The sequence below is a fragment of the Rhodamnia argentea genome, chromosome 3, assembly GCF_020921035.1.
Source record: "Rhodamnia argentea isolate NSW1041297 chromosome 3, ASM2092103v1, whole genome shotgun sequence".
Classification (NCBI taxonomy): domain Eukaryota; kingdom Viridiplantae; phylum Streptophyta; class Magnoliopsida; order Myrtales; family Myrtaceae; genus Rhodamnia; species Rhodamnia argentea.
In genome coordinates, this window is record NC_063152.1 from 7,466,609 (window position 1) to 7,485,274 (window position 18,666).

Sequence of the window (18,666 nt, forward strand, 5' to 3'; positions counted from 1 at the left end):
ACATATTTAAGTACTTAAAATGTTTCAAGTGTTTCATATTAAATAAATAATCATAGAAGTGCCGCAAGACTAAAGAAACTTAAAATTTTGTGAGTAAAAAAATGTTAAAAATTGAAGCAGTCGAAGTCTGCTTTTTCAACAGGTGATAAGCAATCGACCCAAAAAAAAAAAAAAAGTGATAAGCTGCTAATGGGCAAATAGTAAGCTGCTTTAATGTCCTTAATTTATATTAAATTACATATTCACAAGTTTAAGCTGCTTAAATAGGTAATAACTATGTTAATTAGCTTCGTAATCATATAAGATACTTCTTTTTTCAGATAATTACCGGACAAGTCCTAAAAATTTGCTATCACAATTAGCTTGAATCACAAAGCTTGCATTTCATGCATGCAAGTCCTCAAACATGCAACTTCGATGCGCCTGAAGCTTTTCTTAACTGCGTCAATTGTAGGTGGAGTGAAAACGTCACGTGACTTTTATTTTTATAATATCTCGTGCCTTTTAGAAAAAAAAGAAAAATGCCACGCAAAATACAGTTTAGTTCCCATTGCAAACTTTTTTTTTTCTCAGGAAAAAAAAAAAAAATCCTTTTAAACCAAGACACTCGTATTGGGAAATGGATCCCCTAACATTGGAATCTATGTTAGGGGTAATATAACCCCCCATCAGACCGTCCATTTCCCATCGGACTGTCAACAATCAATCAATTCAAATTTTGAGAAGGGGAAAATTTTGGGTGGGAAATTTTTTTTTTTAATTGACGCAATCGATTGTTAACCGTCCGATGGGAAATGAACGGACCAATGGGTGGTTATGTTACCCCTAACATGGATCCCCAATGTTAGGGGATCAGAATCTACCGAGGTTTCTCCTAGAGAGATTTATATTTGCAACTAGAATAAAACTTGAAACAAGAGCAAATTAGGCACACGTTAAAAAACTAATACTGTCCCACTTACATGTAACTTTACTGTCAAAGTGTGGATACAAATGACCAGTGTAGTGCCCATGAGTTCAACAAGAAACCCGGTTGAAACGATAAACAAAGATAACCTCTGCATTTTGGGAAGCTCTTCGACAGCTGAGCACATTCTTGTTCATACCATATAGTTTCAATAGATCAGCGGCTTGAAGATGCTTTTGTACATGTCGAGTCAATCGAGCCTTGATGATCAACTTCTCCAGCGCGTGTGCATTTCCAAGAAGAAACTTAATCAAGGAGAGCAGATGATTCGATCCTAAACGATTGGCTTCGTAACCGATGATCTCAACTCTCTTGAGATGTTTCGCTAAACATTCAAAGCTCCCCTTCCTTGGGCACAAATAATCTTCTCCGTTGAAGTTAAAACGTCCTCTAGATTCGTCATCAAGCCCAAACTGCACGTGAATACCCCATTTAAGAAACTCACTTCGCATTAGATGTGGGTCCATGAGGAAAAGAAAATTCACTGCCTCGCTAAAATTTCAAACAAACAACCTTTATTTGTCCACTGCAAATGGTAGTTTGTTTTACTTTATATGAGGTCTTAATCAATTTGAGCTCTTAAACTCGCGCCCACAATACAATATATTCTCTTTCTAGCTGCTCATTGCTGACCTATTAGTTCAAGATCCAAACCTACATGGCAGCAATAGAACCTCCAGTACAGCACTGCAGTTACTTTGAAGACATGAACTAAAACAGGTGCACATATGTTGAGTGCACTGACCAAAGTTACGTGCAATTTTCAATTGCCAAAACAAATAAGATTTTGGATTTGATAATCTTCATGTGCTTCTGAAGTTTTAACTCACATTTGTGCGAAATAAAAGTCAGCTCAAGAAGTGAAATTAAAATATCATAGCAAATGAACAAACCTTAAACAGGATGTAGCCATCCAGGCATATGAGTAAATTTTCCAGGCATGGTAAACTACGTAGCAAGTGTGCTATCCAAGGGAAGTCCCAATGAGTAACTGGTGCATGCAGTGTCAAATTCTGACATTTTGACAATGGAAATGGCACTCCTTCCATCTCCCAAGGAGACAAAATCTAAGCACATTGAGCCAGCAAAATAGAAAAATTTTGATTGTTATTTCTTTTCCTGTTCAGGATGAATAAAGACAAACAAAATTTACAGTCCATCCAAATACTCTATCCCTTGACCCTGTAGGTCGCTCTAGTGGGGCAACATACATTACTAAAACACTGCTAATCACAGATCCCATTCAAGGTAAAAAAAAACGGAGGTCGTACCTGGAAACACCGGCCGCAGGTGGCAATCGTAGGAACTCCCCGCAGCTTCTCCAGGAGTCCCTTTAAAAGATCCAGCATCCTCTCTCCACGAGACATAAGAAAATATAAGTTGGCTTCCACCAACGAAGAAACATTGTCAAGTCTGAACATGGGATCATTAGGCAAAAACCCTGATATCCACAGTGACAGCAGATAACGGGCCCAAATTGTCTCCACTTTACAGGTCATGGGGTAGACGAGTATCAATTTTTTCACACTCATTGAATCTATTCTGATGTTCTTCACGCCCTTGCACATGTGCAGCTCAAGGGACTCTAAAACCGGACTTCCCCTAACAATTTCCTCTAGGATATGATCACTCAACTCCGCAAATGACATCGACAAGACCTTAAGACGAGGCCACCTAACAGTAGTGCCCAGCGAAAAGCGGCACTTTCTGAATTCCAGGCGTACCAACCAACTCAAGTGACACACGAACTGCGGCAAAGCGTACGAGAACAATGGCGTAGCAGCCGGCAACAGGCGGAGATCCTCCACGCGGCGTGCTGCCGCGAAGCAGAACCAGGAGTCGAACTTGGGTGAGTTGACCCCGTCGCACATGATGTGGAATCTCTTCACGGTCGGGGAGGTGCTCTGAAGCAGGACGCTGTCGACAAAGGACGAGAAGTCCCTGGAACTGTGAGGCAGGTCATCACCAATCCCATCATTGAAGACGAGGTCGGTGGTAGAGGTCCAAGTGGACTGCCACCGCTTGGAGAGGATGCTGGTCTTGACTACATCTCGGAGGGTCAGGAACGAGAAGATGTGGTGGATCACGTCGTCTGGCAAGGCGCTGATGTCATCCCTACGGTTCAAAGGAGGAGGAGGTGGGATTCGTCTTGTACGATTCGGCCGGTCGCCGGGGGATTTGCAGTGGATGGCGCCGTGGACGGAGGTCTCCGCCATGGTCTAAAAATCCTAGGGTTTCTATCCCGAGCTTTCGAGGCTTTTGACTTTCGCGTTTTATATTTAAATGGCATAATTCTTTTTTTTCTGTTGGGCGTATTTTTTGTTTTTCAATATATATAAGAATTTCTTTTGGGGTGACAAAGCAAGTGCTCAATGGTCAAGCAATTTTCCTACGAAAAACGGTGAAATTTTGATTCTTTTAGGCTCCGTTTAATTCTTTTAAGTCCGGCCGACCTTATATGGTCACGGGCTGACAAGCTCTCGCTTGCTCTCGTCTCCTTCAATCTCTCACCTGCTCATGCTCTCTCTCACTCGGTGGCTCCGTCCGGCGACGATCTCTTGCTCTCTCACCCCAGCCACGCGGAAGGAAGGAGGAGCACAAAGCAGCGGTATGATGATATTCCTGCGGTAGTTTTGGGCGTAGGATCGAGGTAAGTCTGAGTCTTGCAGTGGTTCCGCGATTTACTTGTGTTCATGTGGATGGAAGGACGAGCTAGCAGCGGCACGGCGGATCGGTCCCGTGGTGGGCCTCTCGCGTAGGAGTCCAGGCAAGTAGATTTCTAATTCGTGTAACCCTCGGATCGTGGGTTTCGGCTTGTATATTGCCAATGTTCTTTGCATGTTACTTTTGTTGGTTTGCATGATATCCTAGAATGTCGGATGAGTGAAATTGAGAGATGATGAGAGTTCGGTGGGGTTGTCACGAAATGAGAACGAAGAAGAGGAAGAAGAAAAGAAGAAGAGGAAGAGGAGATGGTGGCTTGAAGGTTCCTATGCCACATGGGGAGGGAGGTGTCGTCCATGAAAGAAGAGAGAGGGGTGAGGTGCAATTTTTGCTCGGTCGGGTTCCAATTTCACATATTTTTTAACTCTATGGGGTCCAAATTATACCGTAGTGTATCCTCAAAAATATCGTTTTTACTACCGACTTGAGACCAATAAGTACCGATTCACTCATAACTTATGCTGGTGGAAAAATCGGTTCATTTCAGTACATGTCTCGTTTAAATATTCATCAATTGGAATCATATTTACACTAACCTTACTTTGATTTTTTTTTTATATAGATAGAGTAGTTATGAATAGATAGTGCTCTTATATAAAACAAATAAACTTTTCTCCCTTTCACATGCCTTCGGATGAATTTTTTCTAATTAAAAAAAGGAATTAAAAAATAGAATTCATATTTTTTTATTTCTTCGGATTAAAAATACGAATATACAAAAAAATCAAAATAGTTATACTCTTATATATATAAATATTTTTTTCTAATTTTAATATACTACTTAACTATACTATTCTATTAGTTATAATAAACTATAATATTAGTTATACTAGGGCCATACGGACTCGAATTGTAGACCTTCTCGGTAAAACAGATCAAATCGATTATTATCAAAATGATTCGAACTGTTTCAAAGACTCAACATGCCTCTCTTTTTTCCATTTTGTTTGCATTGGGTTAATATCAATTAGTCCACTTATCTTTTTTCTTGCCGATAAGGAGATGGCTCCTTGCTCTGAATCATGATTTTTGGTTTCAACTCAAGAGCACTACCAGAGCGTTTCAAAGAAGGGTTATTTTGATGTGGGTTTGGTTCTTGCCGAGATTAACCTAGATAAGGAGATTTTTAGGGGATTTTTTATCCCATTAATTTACCACAATCAGTAGGAAGATTTCATCCATTGTCCGCTCTTTCCAGTATTTGACGTACCACAGAAATGAAATTAGGAATATTAAATCTATATTAAAGAAAGTTTGAAGTTTTGAAGACAGGATATGCATTGTTATTTTACACATTGTGGTTAGTAACATTGATAAATTAATTTAAGAAACGGAAAGAGAGGGATTCAAACTACACCTTGCACCACTCGGCCAACTCTCCTGCAGAGGCTATGATGATCATATCCTACAAAAAGGGCACAAAGTTCAATGAATGATGGCGGACATCATAATTCATCTTCATCAAAGTTATAATATCGAGGAAATCTATTGGGCAATTGGCTTCCCATAGAGGATATCTCTGATCCTAAACCTCTTCATTGTGGCCGAGGCCCACGGGCCAAAGCCATTTCTACCAAGGCGGAGAAGGCTCCGATGGATCGTCTTGCCAGTTTAAGCATCTTAGCGCACAAAGTTACAAACAAAAAAGGAGGCCGGCGGCAATAGTCAGGTGGATCGCCACCGCTTTGATAGGATGCAGTGTCTTAAAAATGTCTTCAATACGTCAAGAAGGATAGACGTGGCAGCTTATGGCTTCGCGCAAGGCGTCGTTGAAATCATGGAGATAAAATTTGTCAAGGTTCCTGCTTCGTTTCGTTTAGAAGGAGAAGGCTCGCTTCGTTTTGCAAGATTCGGTGGTTTCGCCATGAAAATTTGCCTTGGATTATGCCGTGGGCAGAGCTCTCGGCCATGAATTTCACTTCCCAGGTTTCTATGAGTCCTGCCACCAAAACAGCTTTGTAAAAAAGGACGCCTCTTTGAAAGAATGATTGAAGATGACTTCAGCATTTTGGGAACCTCTTCGATAGCTGAGCACATTTTGGCGTTCGCCAAGTAGTTCCCAAAGAACAGCGGCTTCATAGTGTCTTAGTCCATAATGCGCAGGCAATTCAGCCTTGATAATCAACTTCTCCAGAACAAGTGCTTCCTCAAGAAGAAACTTAATCATTGCGAGTAGATGTTTCGACCGAAAGCAATCAGCTCCAAAGCCGATTATCTCAACTCTCTTGAGATGTTTCGCCAAACATTCAAAGTTCCCCTTCCTTGAGCACAAAAAATCTTCTTCCTCAAAGTTATTCATGTAGCTCAAACTGCACATGAATACCCCATGTAAGAAATTTTGCACTAGATGTGTGGGTCCACAAGGATAAAAAAAAAAAAAATTCAACAGCTCACTAAAATATCAAACAAACAACCTTCATTTGCCCACCGTAAATGCTAGTTAGTTTTACTTTGTATCGAGTCTTAATCAATTGGAGCTCTTAAAGTCGTCCACACAATAAAATATCTTCTCTTTCTAGGTGCTCATTGCTACCCTATTAGTTCAAGATCCAAACCTACATGGCAGCCAAAGAACCTCCAGTAAAACACTGCAGTTACTTTAGCTGCACAGATGTTATGTAGACTGACCAAAGTGTTTGAAGTTGATCATCTTCATGTGCTTCTAAAGCTTTAACTCACTGTTTAAAAATTTGTGCAAAAGAAAATTCAGCACAAGAAGCGAGATGAAAGTATCATAGCAAAGGAACAAACCAGCACGTTGCTGCGGGCAGCCAGGCGGATGTCTAATTTTTCAAGGCACGGTGAACTTCGTAGCAGGTGTGCTATCCCAGGAAGTTCCCAACGATGAACTGGTGCAAGTAGTGTCAAATTCTGACATTTTGACAATGGAGATGGCACTCCTCCCATCTCCCAAAGGGACAGAATCTAAGAACATTGAGCAAGCAACATAGAAAATTTTGACTATACTTTCTTTTCCTTTTTCCTGTTATAAGATGAATGAAGACTAACAAAAATTAAAGTCCATCCAAATACCTTATACCCTGACTCTGTCTCCAACGAGTTCACAATGATACATCTTGATGGCAGACTAGAATGCCACGGAGAGCTGTAGTTGCTCAACCGGGGCAACAAACAGCACTACAACAGTGCTAATCACCGACCGCATTCAACACGAGCAAGTCTTATAAAGGTAAAAATACTGAGCTCGTACCTGCAAACATGGACAGCCGATGGCGATTGCGGGAACTCCGCGCAGCTTCTCATAGAGTCCCTTGAAAACGTCACAGGGCATCCTCCTCACAGGAGACTCGAGAAAATATAACTTGGCTTCAACCAAAGATGATACATCCTCAAGTATAAGCATGGAACTATTAGGCCAATACCCTGATACCCGCAGCGACAGCAAATGCGGAGCCCAGAGTTTCCCCATGTTCGAGTACTCTACAATATCGCGGCGGAAGAGTACCAACTCTTTCACACTCGTTGAATCTATTCTAATGTTCTTCATCCCCCCGTCATACTCCAACTCGAGGGACTCTAAAACAGGGCTTCCCCTGAGAATTCCTTCCAAAATATCATCACTCAACTCAGCGTATTTTATAGACAAGACCTTAAGACAAGGCCACCTGATATTAGTACCCGACGAAAAACAGCAGAAACGGACTTCCAGACCTACCAACCAACTCAAGCAACACACGAACCGCGGCAGTGTGCACGAGAATAGCGAATCGCTCGGCCACAGGCAGAGATCGTCCACGCGGCGCGCCTCCGCCAAGCGGAGCCAGAAGTCAGGAGCCGGAAGTCAAGCTTGGGGGAGTTGGCCGCGTCGCACTTGAAGCCGATGACGTGGAACCTCTTCACCGTCGGGGAGGTGCTCTGGAGCAGGACGCTGTCGACGAGGGACGACAGTTTAAGGGGCTCGTGGTCTCCATTGAAGACGAGGTGCGCGGTGCTGGTCCAAATGGACTGCCAGCGCTTGGAGAGGACGCTGGTCTTGACAACGTCCTCGAGCGGCAGAAATGAGAAGATGTGGTGGATCACGGCGTCCGGCAAGGCGCTGATGAGATCCCTAGGGCTCAAAGGAGGAGGAGGAGGAGGAGGAGGAGGAGCTCGGTTTCCTTCGGTGCGATTGGGCCTGTCGCCGCCGTGGACGGAGGTCTCCGCCATGGGATTGAAATCCTAGGGTTTCCGCGGATTTTCCCGCTGATTCGAAGGATTTTACTTTTTCCCGTCTTTTTACACGACGACGTAGCAAGACGAAGGTGAAGGATAATCAAGTAATTTTCCTTTGCTTCATTAAACAAGAAAAATTACCAAAAAAATAGAGTGAAAATTAGATGGCCTCGAATGTGAAAGATGAATTGGAAGGACAAAAACTAAATTTAAGCTAGTGAAAAAAGGGTGTTAATTAATCTATACTAATCATGTATAACTCGTTCCGTATGTATTTCATTCATCAAGCACTATGACAAATTTCCTAAATTCCTACATCCGTAACTCTATTCCTTGTCAACCCCGCCATCGTAGTCGCCATACTCGTCACTCGCCCCTCTCTACATCCGAACATACTCTAGAGTCGCGCCACCTCCAACGGGTAAGGAATTTTCGACATGATGTGTTTACACGGCGCCCAAATGAGCGTGCTTGGTTGAAGCTTAATCGATACCTTGTCATCAACAAAGGGGACATTGTTTAAACGCATATAATAAGTACGCCGTCGCTTATTGAACCTTCCAACGCCTTTATTACATTCGTAGACACGTCAACACTTGCCTGGGTTGATACCACATGTTGTAGATACATTTTTTGGTTCGTGTAATAAATGTCGAAGCACATTTTTTTTTCGTGTGTGTGACAAGTAATATCTTAAATGCGTTAAGCATGTCGTAGTGTCTAAGACGCTTAATAAACTTGTCGTATTGGGGCTTTTATTTGAAGTTAGTTGTTTGCTTCTAGATTGGGTTTGTTTCGATTAGGTCCCAGCTGGGTGGGTATGAATCGTCGAAATCATTTCCCATAAATTGAAGAGGGAGAGAGAGAGAGATAAGAGAGAGAGAGAGAGAGAGATAAGAGAGAGAGAGATAACTTGTGTCGAATCCATTTTTGACTCACCTAAACTCGACGAGGCTCGCCTATTTGATAGGTCTATATAGGACAGACAATGGCTATTAAATCTAGCAACGAAAACTTCAAGATGGTAAGTAAATCTTTTTCCCTACGGAAAAATCCAAAGATTGGGACTTCGGCAAAAAATGAAGAACAAGAACAAGAAAAAAAAAACCCAATGGAGGATCTTCTAGGGCGCCCAATATTTTGATTGACTTAAGCACAATCACCAAGTCATCCGATAAGGCGAAGGGAAAAGCACAAGGAGGACGTCTATGATACCCTTAAAAAAAAAAAACTGCATCATCCTCCTCGGGAACTTCAAATCTTTGGTGCCCCGAAGAAGAAGCAGCTATTGGCGTAAACGGGTGAAAAGAGAAACCATTTGCTGTATCTGCATTATTGCGGAAGACAAGGAAATGTTCATAATCGAGCAAATCATATACAACTAAACATGATACGCATAAGTGGACAAGAAACCCTTGAATTATGAAGTATCGACCCGACGTGACACGAAATCCACCGGCCGTTTGAAGATCATACGTATGAACTAGACCATCCCGAAGGCAAAGACTGTTACAAAGAGTAGACAATTTTACGATATAGACTGTTAGAAAGAGTAGACAATTTTACGATATATATTCATTCTAAATGTAAAATTGGCATGATACCCGACCGCCTATACCAAGATGTCGACCTAAAGGTTCAACATCAAAGTATATGCGCCGGTTGGTATCTTTAGATGATCGTCACAACCTATATAGTCAATTGAGGGGACAAAAGAAAGTCACTTCAATGATTGGGAAAACAATAATGATAGCAAAAGCAAAACACTACGGTGGTTTTCACACAAATTGAGAACTTGAGACTGTGTTTGATCACGGGATAAAGACAGAATTGAGATGAAAATGTTTGTGCATTCATTTGGAGAGTGATTAGATATAAGAATTAGATATGTTCCCCTATCTTGTCCGGCATCACCAATTAACACACATCCCATGTTAGCAAGTGCCTGGTTACTTGTTAGGTCACTGTGTCCGGAAAGAACAGGGCGGGATCATGCACTAACTCACCCTCCCTCAATCCCCCCTTTCAATGAACCCCCCTCTTCCCTTTTCCTCTTTCGCCACAATCCCCACCCCCAATTCAAACCAAAGCCATTCCCTTCCACCTAAAAGAAAAGTTTTCCACGTTTATCTTGTCCTTTGTTGTTCTTCTGGCTCGATAATTGGGTATATCCAATCCGATAGACTTTGCATATGCCAAAGACGACACCTTAAACATTCAAGCAAGTTCAAGACATGAAAATAGAATATCTTTCCATGATTATCACTATTAGTAGCATCTTAAACAAATTTGCATATCCTAGAGGCAACAAACGAATGCAATCACTCATCATCACAAGGTAATTGTCCCAACTTTTATCCGATTAATAGATAACAAAAACTCTGAAAATGTCCAAATAAAATGCTCCCATCACACGCCATTGCATGAGAGAGAGAGAGAGAGAGAGAGAGAGAGAGAGAGAGAGAGAGAGAGAGAATGTAGGGAGTCATTATATATATTTCCAAGAAAAAAAAGAGAAGGTTTAGAGCATTATACCTTTCGTCCTCAAGTATACAAGTAGTTTCCATCTTTCCAGAATAACACCTGAAATTGCAAGCTTATCACCCAATAATTTCTTGAGAAATAACCATCACATCGTGGAAATCCAATCATCCGGCACTTACCTAGGTAACCCCACCTTGTTGACCATGTAAAATGCATAAGAGTTCCATGCTATCTTCTCTGTAGATTGCGGTAGTCTGGCCGTTGGAGAGAAAGCAATGGCGGATATGATACCCGCCCAAAAGCAATAGAGAGTAAGATACCCAATTCTTTCCTTTTCTCTTGTGATCGCAATATTATCTTGAATCATTATAAAATTAACAAGGAAATCCAAGGCACTTAGGAGATCTGCTATTTTCCTTTGCATGCATCGCACATCAGCCCCACCGCAAAATAAAACAGAAAAGTCAGCCTTACAATCCAAAGTAATCCTTTGAAGTTGAAACACTCAATTTTTCTCCTCTGCAGTCCCTCTAAATCCTATTTTATTTAACTTGTTTGACAAACATACAAAAATAGCTAATCCAGGACAAGCACAACAACGCACCTGTTTGACCTTCTTTGTTTCCTTGAAGTGTTTGAGTGCTTCTCAAAATCTTTACCAGGGAGATGTACATCAAACACTCTTATGGATTCGTTATATCCAGAAAGTTCCTACACATGAACAAAGGATGTAGGTTGAAACTTTTATAGACTTAAAATGCAATAGACCTTATGTAAAGAGAAAAAGTAAATCATTTATGATAACCGCAAAAACCACTAAGCAACCAAACACCGACATTCCGAAATTCGGTTAGCGGCGCATAACATACATCACCAAATACTGATTTCTTTCAACAATAGAAGGTAAAGTAATGTACGATTTCCTACGAAAATTTCGAGGCGAATTAGAGTGCACTGTTGACATGAGGGAATTCGGGAGTCTTCAAAATGGAATGTTAAACTTACTCGTTCCCCGCAGGATTAAATGTAATTGAAAATGCAGCTGTAATTTCATCCACAGCATCAAAAGCCCCGTATGTGCAACGTAGCTGCAATGTCAAGTCCACAAGTCAATAAAATTTCCTTGTTTCTTTTCAAGACAATTAAAAACGAAGCTGCATTCGGAAGATTGTAAAGGAGAAGCTAAGGGGTATGCAGACAACAGAGTTGCCTAATAGTAGCACCCAACGAAAAACAGCATTCTCTGACTTCTAGGCGTCCCAACCGACTTAGGCAATACAAGAACTGCGGCAGTGCATAGCCGGAGATCCTCCACACGGCACCCCACCGCAAACCGTAGCCGGAGGTCGAGCTTAGGACAGTTGGCCTCTTCGCACTCGAAGCCGACGATGTGGAATTGCTTCGCCTTGGGGCGAGGTGCACCGGCTCGGGACGCTGTCCATGAGGGGGCGGGAAGTCCCAAGGGTTTACGAGGCCTGTCTCCGTTGAAGATGTTGGGTTTATGGGTGGGTGGGCCGCCCATGTGGGCTAACACATCCCATTACTCGTTATGGATAACTATCGCTTTTAAATGTGATGTCTAATCACGTTCTTTTGTCACCTAACATAATAAGAACATCATCTTTCTCCAAGAAGAAATTACGTGTGTCGTTCTCATTGTGAAGACAAAGAAGAAAAAAAAAAGAAAAACAACGACGTCTCTCTATGAACGTCAAATCGGTGGACTCTTTTTTTACATCGGGAACACTTAATCTCCGAAATAAGAAAGTATGTTTGTAATCATAATATACCTTTTCAATCAGTGATTCAAGACTTTTTGAACATGCTAATTCCCCAATCCATACTCATAGAATTAGGGATTGGTTCCCGTCATTGGTATCAGAGCATCTTGTTCCTATTTCCTGATCGAGTGAATTTCTGTGGTCGAATTAGTGTGAAAAATCCGTTTTACGAACCTACTATTCCTAGATCAATTCGTGACTTTCTATACAATAAAAGTATTTTTGAACATATAATTAGAACCGTTTCGGCGAAACGAGTCTTTTGAGTGGTGAAACGAGTCCTATGAACACACAGTGGTCTGCAGCGGGCGGCGGCGGGGACGAAGTTCTCCGCCATGGGTCGCACGTGTATGTTGGAATCAAATATTAAATGTGCTAAGCATGTTGTGGTGCGTAAGGCGTTTAATAAACTTGTCGTACTTGGGCTTTAAAGGTATATCACTAGTGATAATTATGTCGTGTTGAGGCCCTACTGAATTCAGTGCATTGGACACTGCGCATTTATATCTAGAGACAGAGATAGTTTCGGTGGATTTAGAGGCTCTTCGGTGGCCTTGTACACGATGGATCATATCAAGCAGCTTTCAAAGATCACCTACCTCCAAAGATTTTTCCCTGTATGTGCATACTGGCTATGATGATCATCTCCTACAGCAGAAGGGCACATGGTTTCATCTTCATCAAAGTTGTAATCTCAAGGGAATACATGGGGCGATTGGCTTCCGACAAAAGATGTCTCTGATCTGAGAACTCTTCACTATGGCAGAGGCGCACGGGCCAGAACCATGTCTACCAAGGCAGAGACGGCTCGGATGGATTGTCTTGCAAGTCTAAGCATCTTGGCGCAGAGCCATGAATTTCAGTTCCCAGGTTTCTACGAATTCTGCCGTCAAAAGAGCTTTGAAGTTTGAGGTTAATTTGTTGTCGAATTGTTGGCAAACAAGTGATGACCGCTCACTTTACACGCAAACTTCGGACTGTTGGACGATAAGGTGAAACAACAATTGTTATATCGACAGGCATTCGTGACTGTCGAAGTAAAATATATTCATTTCGGGCGTCGGACGGTCCATAATGGATTTGTATGTAGACAACATCTTCGACTTCCAATTTTAGGTAAATGGTATTTTGGAATATTGGGGTCTTGATTTGCTCTTTCGGTTTACAAATCGATTCGGATCATACATTCATGGCCCGGAATCATTCTTTCTCTCAAGGATCAGTTGATTTGGCTAAGTTTGTCGCTTATTGGAGGAGCCTTTCTCATAAGAAAGAGTCATGCCTATTCTGTGTTCATGTTTTGATATTAACTACAGGAATTAGCACATGATCGGAGAAAGATTGAAGAATTGGAAGTAGAAAAACATATAAAAGTTGAAACATTTGAAGTCTGATTATCCAACGAGTGATAAGCTGCCAATGGGCCAAAAGAGTGATTTTCCAACCATGACAGTGTCAAAAGAGTGTAAGTCGGGATGAGCATTGCAGTGCTCATTCAAGTTTAGAAACCTGGATTTTCATATGCTTTTAAAAGGACGTCTCTTTGAAAGGATGATTGAATATAACTTCAGTATTTCGGGAAGCTCTTCAATAGCTGAGCACTTCTTGCATCACGCCAAGTAGTTCCAAAAGAACAGGGTCTTGATGGCGCTCTTGTCCATATTGTGTGGGCAATTCAGCCTTGATAATTAACTTTTCCAGCACAAGTGCATCCCCAAGAAGAAACTTCATCAAGGCGAGCAGATATTTCGACCGAAAACTATTAGCTGGAAAGCCGATGATCTCAACTCGTCTGAGATGTTTTGCCAAACATTCAAAGTTCCCCTTCCTTGAACACAAAAAATCTTCTTCATCATAGTTAAAACGATCTTTAGATTCTTCATCAAGCTCAAACTGCACATGAACCCCCATTTAAGAAACTTGCTTCGCATTAGATGTGGGTCCACGAGGAAAAGAAAATCCATTAGCTCACTAAAATTTCAAACAAACAACCTTCATTTATCCACAGCAAATGCTAGTTAGTTTTACTTTGTATGGAGTCTTAATCAATTTGAGCTCTTAAACTCGTCCACACAACAAAATATCTTCTCTTTCTAGGTGCTCATCACCACCCTATTGGTTCAACATCCAAACCTACATGGCAGCCAAAGAACCTCCAGTACAACATTGCAGTTACTTTAGAAGTGAACTAAAACAACTTAAAGTTGTCCAGTACAGATGTTGAGTAGACCGACCGAAGTGAGGGGCAATTTTCAATTTCTAAAACAAATAAGAGTCTAAATTCGATCATCTTTATGTGCTTCTGAAGTGTTAACTCACTGTTTAAATATTTGTGCAAAAAAAAAAAAAAGTCCGCACAAGAAGCGAACTGAAAACATCATGGCGAAGGAACAAACGTGCAAATTGGTGAAGCCAGCCAGGCGTATGACTAATTTTTCCAGGCATGGTGAACTTCGTAGCAGGTGCACTATCCCAGGAAGGTCCCAACGAGAGACTGGTGCATTTAGTGTCAAATTCCGACATTTTGACGATGGAGATGGCTCTCCTTCCATCTCCCAATGGGACAAAATCTAAGCACAATGAGCAAGCAAAAGAGAGAAGTCTGATCATTATTTGTTTTCCTGCTTAAGGTGAATAAAGACTAACAAAATCTACCGTCCATCCAAATACTGTATCCCTTGATCCTGTCTCCCACGAAGAATTCACAATGATTCCTCTTCAGAGCACGTCTTATAAAGGGTAGAAAATACGGAGCTCGTACCTGCAAACACGAACCACCTGTGGCGAGTGTAGGAACTCCGCGCAACTTCTCAAGGAGTCCCTTTAAAAGGTCCCGTATCCTCTCCACATGAGACATACTAAAATATAAGATACGAAGATATAAGTTGGCTTCGACCAAAGAGGATACGTCGTCAAGTCTGAACATGGAGTCGTGTGGCGAGAACCCCGACACCCGCAGTGACAGCAAATGAGGGGCCCAAAGATTCTCCACGTCAGAGAACAAGGAGGGAACGAGTAGCAAGTCCTTCACACTCGTTGAATCTATTCTGACGTTCTTCACGCCCTTGCAGGAGTCTAACTCGAGGGACTCTAAAACAGGACTTCCCCTGAGAATTTTCTGGAGGGATTGATCGCACAACTCCCCATGTCTTATTGACAAGACCTTAAGACAAGGCCACCGAATACTAGTACCCGACGAAAAACAACAGTAAGAGACCTCCAGGCGCACCAGCCAACTCAAGCGACTCGCGAACCGCGGCAGCGTGTACAAGAACGGCGAAGCAGTCAGCCCCAGGCAGAGATCCTCCACGCGGCACACCATCGCGAAGCGGAGACAGAAGTCAAGCTTGGGTGAGTTGGCTTCGTCGTACACGAAGCCGGTGACGTGGAGCCTCTTCACCGTGGGGGAGGTGCTCTGGATCAGGACGCGGTTGACGAGGGACAGGAAGTCGAAGGAGTAGGTTTCGTGATTGCGAGGCCGGTCTCCGTTGAAGACGAAGTGGGTGATGGTGGTCCAAGTGGACTGCCACCGCTTGGAGAGGACGCTGGTCTTGACGACGTCTTGGAGGGGCAGGAACGAGAAGATGCGGTGGATCACGTCGTTTGGCAAGGCGCTGATGAGATCGCTGGGGCTCAAAGGAGGAGGAGGTCGGCTCCTGCGATTCGGGCGATCGCCAGAGGATTCGCGGTGGATGTCGCCGTGCACGGAGTCTCCGCCATGGAATATGTTTGCGTTCTCGGTCGAGTCCGCCATGGAATATATGCTTTCGAGGCTCTAGACTTTTGCGTTTTATATTTATATGGCATAATTTCTTTTTGTTGTGTGCGTATTTCTCTCTTTTTCAATATTTATAAGAATTTTTGTTTGGTGACCAAGCGAGTGCCCATTGGCCAAGTAACTTTCCCACGTGGAATCAGGATACCCAAGCAAATCGTTACGAATATTGATCCAAAGGTAAACAGGAAGAAGCATAATTCTTTCGTCATGCTAACGTGGCATTCAATTAAAAGGCAAAAAAGTGATAAACCTAGTAATCCTTTTGTAATAAGAATCTATATTATTATCCACGAAATAGTTATTATGGCAAAAAAAAGGTACTATTTCAATCTATTATCGGTAACATCCATCACGCGGTGGTATTTATGTGGCGGCCATATTTGCCTAAATAAATAAAAAAGATAAATACCATCAAAAATCCTAAACTATGTCCACTGTGACACATTTACCTTAAACTTTTTTTGTGACATCAAAAACTTCAAACTATACCCATGGTGACATATTTACCTTAAACCCTTTTTTTATGACACTAAAAATCCTGAACTTGTAACATTGTGACATTAATTTTCCAGTTAAAAGCAGCAATTAAAAATATAACATGAATTCAAGGTGGCGTTGATATGGCGCCACGCAAGCATCACATCAGAAAAACGTAAAAAAAGAAGAAGGAAAATCTGAAGTTATTATTCATCGTCTTCAACATTCGAGTTCCTCGGGCACTTGTCCATCCACTACCCACTTCTATTTGGAGACACCACCGGAGTGAGATACGATCGATGCGATGATTCCCGGCACTTTCCAAAATCATTTGCAATTGTTGATTTGGTGTTTTAGGTGCCTGTGAACGATGAGCTCGTTTGGGACAACGGGACCGCATTCCTTGAGCCTTGCATTGATTGCATCATCGATACTGTTGGAAAGTTTGGGATCTGTTTGTTCTATGGGATGGATGTTTTTCGGGATGGATGCCTAATTGTCAAAATCCTGTTTTAAGATCAAATTTGGAATAGATCTTAGCCTGAGCAAGGCCGAGAAAAAGGAAAGGACTGTGTGGCTTAGCTCAGTAGTAAATTGTGACTTATAGTATGAAGCATTGGCTTGGCTTTGTGGAGGTTCGAATTTCTCCTGCAATTTGGCTTCAACAAGGGCCAGCTCGGCCTCCTCCAATTCAGGCCCTCCTTGGATTCACATCATACTTTTAACTGGAAGGTAAATGTGTTACAATGGTATAAGTCCGGGGTTTCTAGCGTCACAATGAAAAATCTAGGGTCAATGTCTCACAATGGATACAGTTTAGGATTTTTAACGTCACAAAAAAAATTAGAGTAAATGTGTCACGGTATGCATAGTTTAAGGTTTGTGACGGTATTTTTTCTAAAAAGAAATATTAAAGATACTAAAAAGAGAGGGGTGAATACCACAAAAAATACCAAATTGGTACATCGGTGATAAATTTACCCCAAAATATTTTTTTACCGCAAAAAATCTTAAACTGGTACACATATGAGAAATTTATTCTAAATTTTTTTTTGGACCACTAAAAACCTTAAATTGGCACACATTTGATAAATTTACCTCAAATTGGTACACTTATGACAAGTTTATCATCCATTAATTTTTGTTAAATTTTATCATCAAATTGCCTAGTTGAATGATACGTGGCAATTGTCGAATGTACACATTTGGAATTTTTATCCTATGTTTATCACATATGTATCAATTTGGGGCATTTCGTTAGGGGTGTGCATGGTCCGGGCCGGTCCGGTCCCAGTATAGAACCGAGGACTAGACCAGTAGTCTCGGTCCCCAAATTTTCGGGACCAAGGACTGGACCAGGATTGGATTGGACCGGGACCAGCGGTCCGGCCCGGTCTCGGTCTCGGCCCGATGGGACTGTTAAAATCTAACCCTTGAAATACAATATGCTTCGATTGCATGTTAAATTACAATCTATACCCCCGGTTGAATAAAAAAACATGACAGTCCAGTTTGCTCACCTTCATGAAGGTGTGTCTTCGCATAATGTAGGTTTAACAATGACATTAGTCTAACCGCTAACACAATAGAGATATATAAAGGGCAGAATTGAAAAAACTTAGCTAGCGAAGACATACTAATAGTGATGTTGTTCACTAAATGAATTCCACATCCAAGCAATGTACAAAAACAAAATACATGATTAATCATTGAAATGAACAATCGAAATGCATGAACAGTAAGAAATTGCTACCATTATATTAAATGAACCGATTGAATCACGTCTTTCTAGAAAGAACATGCCAGCGTACACTCACCACACAATGCACTGGAAAATACCATAATAAATTGGATATACTGTATTCATAACATTGAGGGGCTATTCGAATTTTGTATAGCCTAACAATAGAAATGGCTCGAGAAATGAACATTGAAAACAAATGAAAACTTCATTTTTTTAATTGTATATATCTATATATATAAATAATTATATGTATTATAGGTGGTCCAGTCCGGGCTATCCGGGCCGGTCCCATCCACCTAGAACCAAGGATCGGACCGCTCGATCACTGGTCCCATTTATTGGGACCGGAGACCGAACCACCCCCCTCAAGGACCGGACCAACCCTCCCGGTCCGGTCTGGTCCCAAGCCGGTCCATACCGGTCTGGTCCAGTTTACTCACTCCTACATTTCGTGATATTAACTCAATTAATGAAAACTAACGAAGGGTGAATTTGTTACAATTGTATTAGTTTGGAGTTTTTTGTGGTTGAAAAAATT

General features: G+C 41.7%; 1 protein-coding gene and 1 pseudogene across 1 annotated transcript; both read right to left on the reverse strand.

The window, feature by feature from the left end:
- Positions 1 to 1,017: 1,017 nt before the first annotated feature.
- Positions 1,018 to 3,183, reverse strand: LOC115730736 (F-box protein At5g03100-like). The gene is made up of 2 exons (XM_030661347.2): positions 2,239 to 3,183; positions 1,018 to 1,380 (listed from the first exon to the last, which is right to left on the reverse strand). The coding sequence occupies exons 1-2, from the start codon at positions 3,181 to 3,183 to the stop codon at positions 1,018 to 1,020; spliced, it is 1,308 nt and encodes a 435-aa protein (XP_030517207.2).
- Positions 3,184 to 13,656: 10,473 nt separating this feature from the next.
- On the reverse strand, positions 13,657 to 15,883 carry LOC125314011 (annotated as a pseudogene).
- Between the last annotated feature and the right edge of the window lie 2,783 nt (positions 15,884 to 18,666).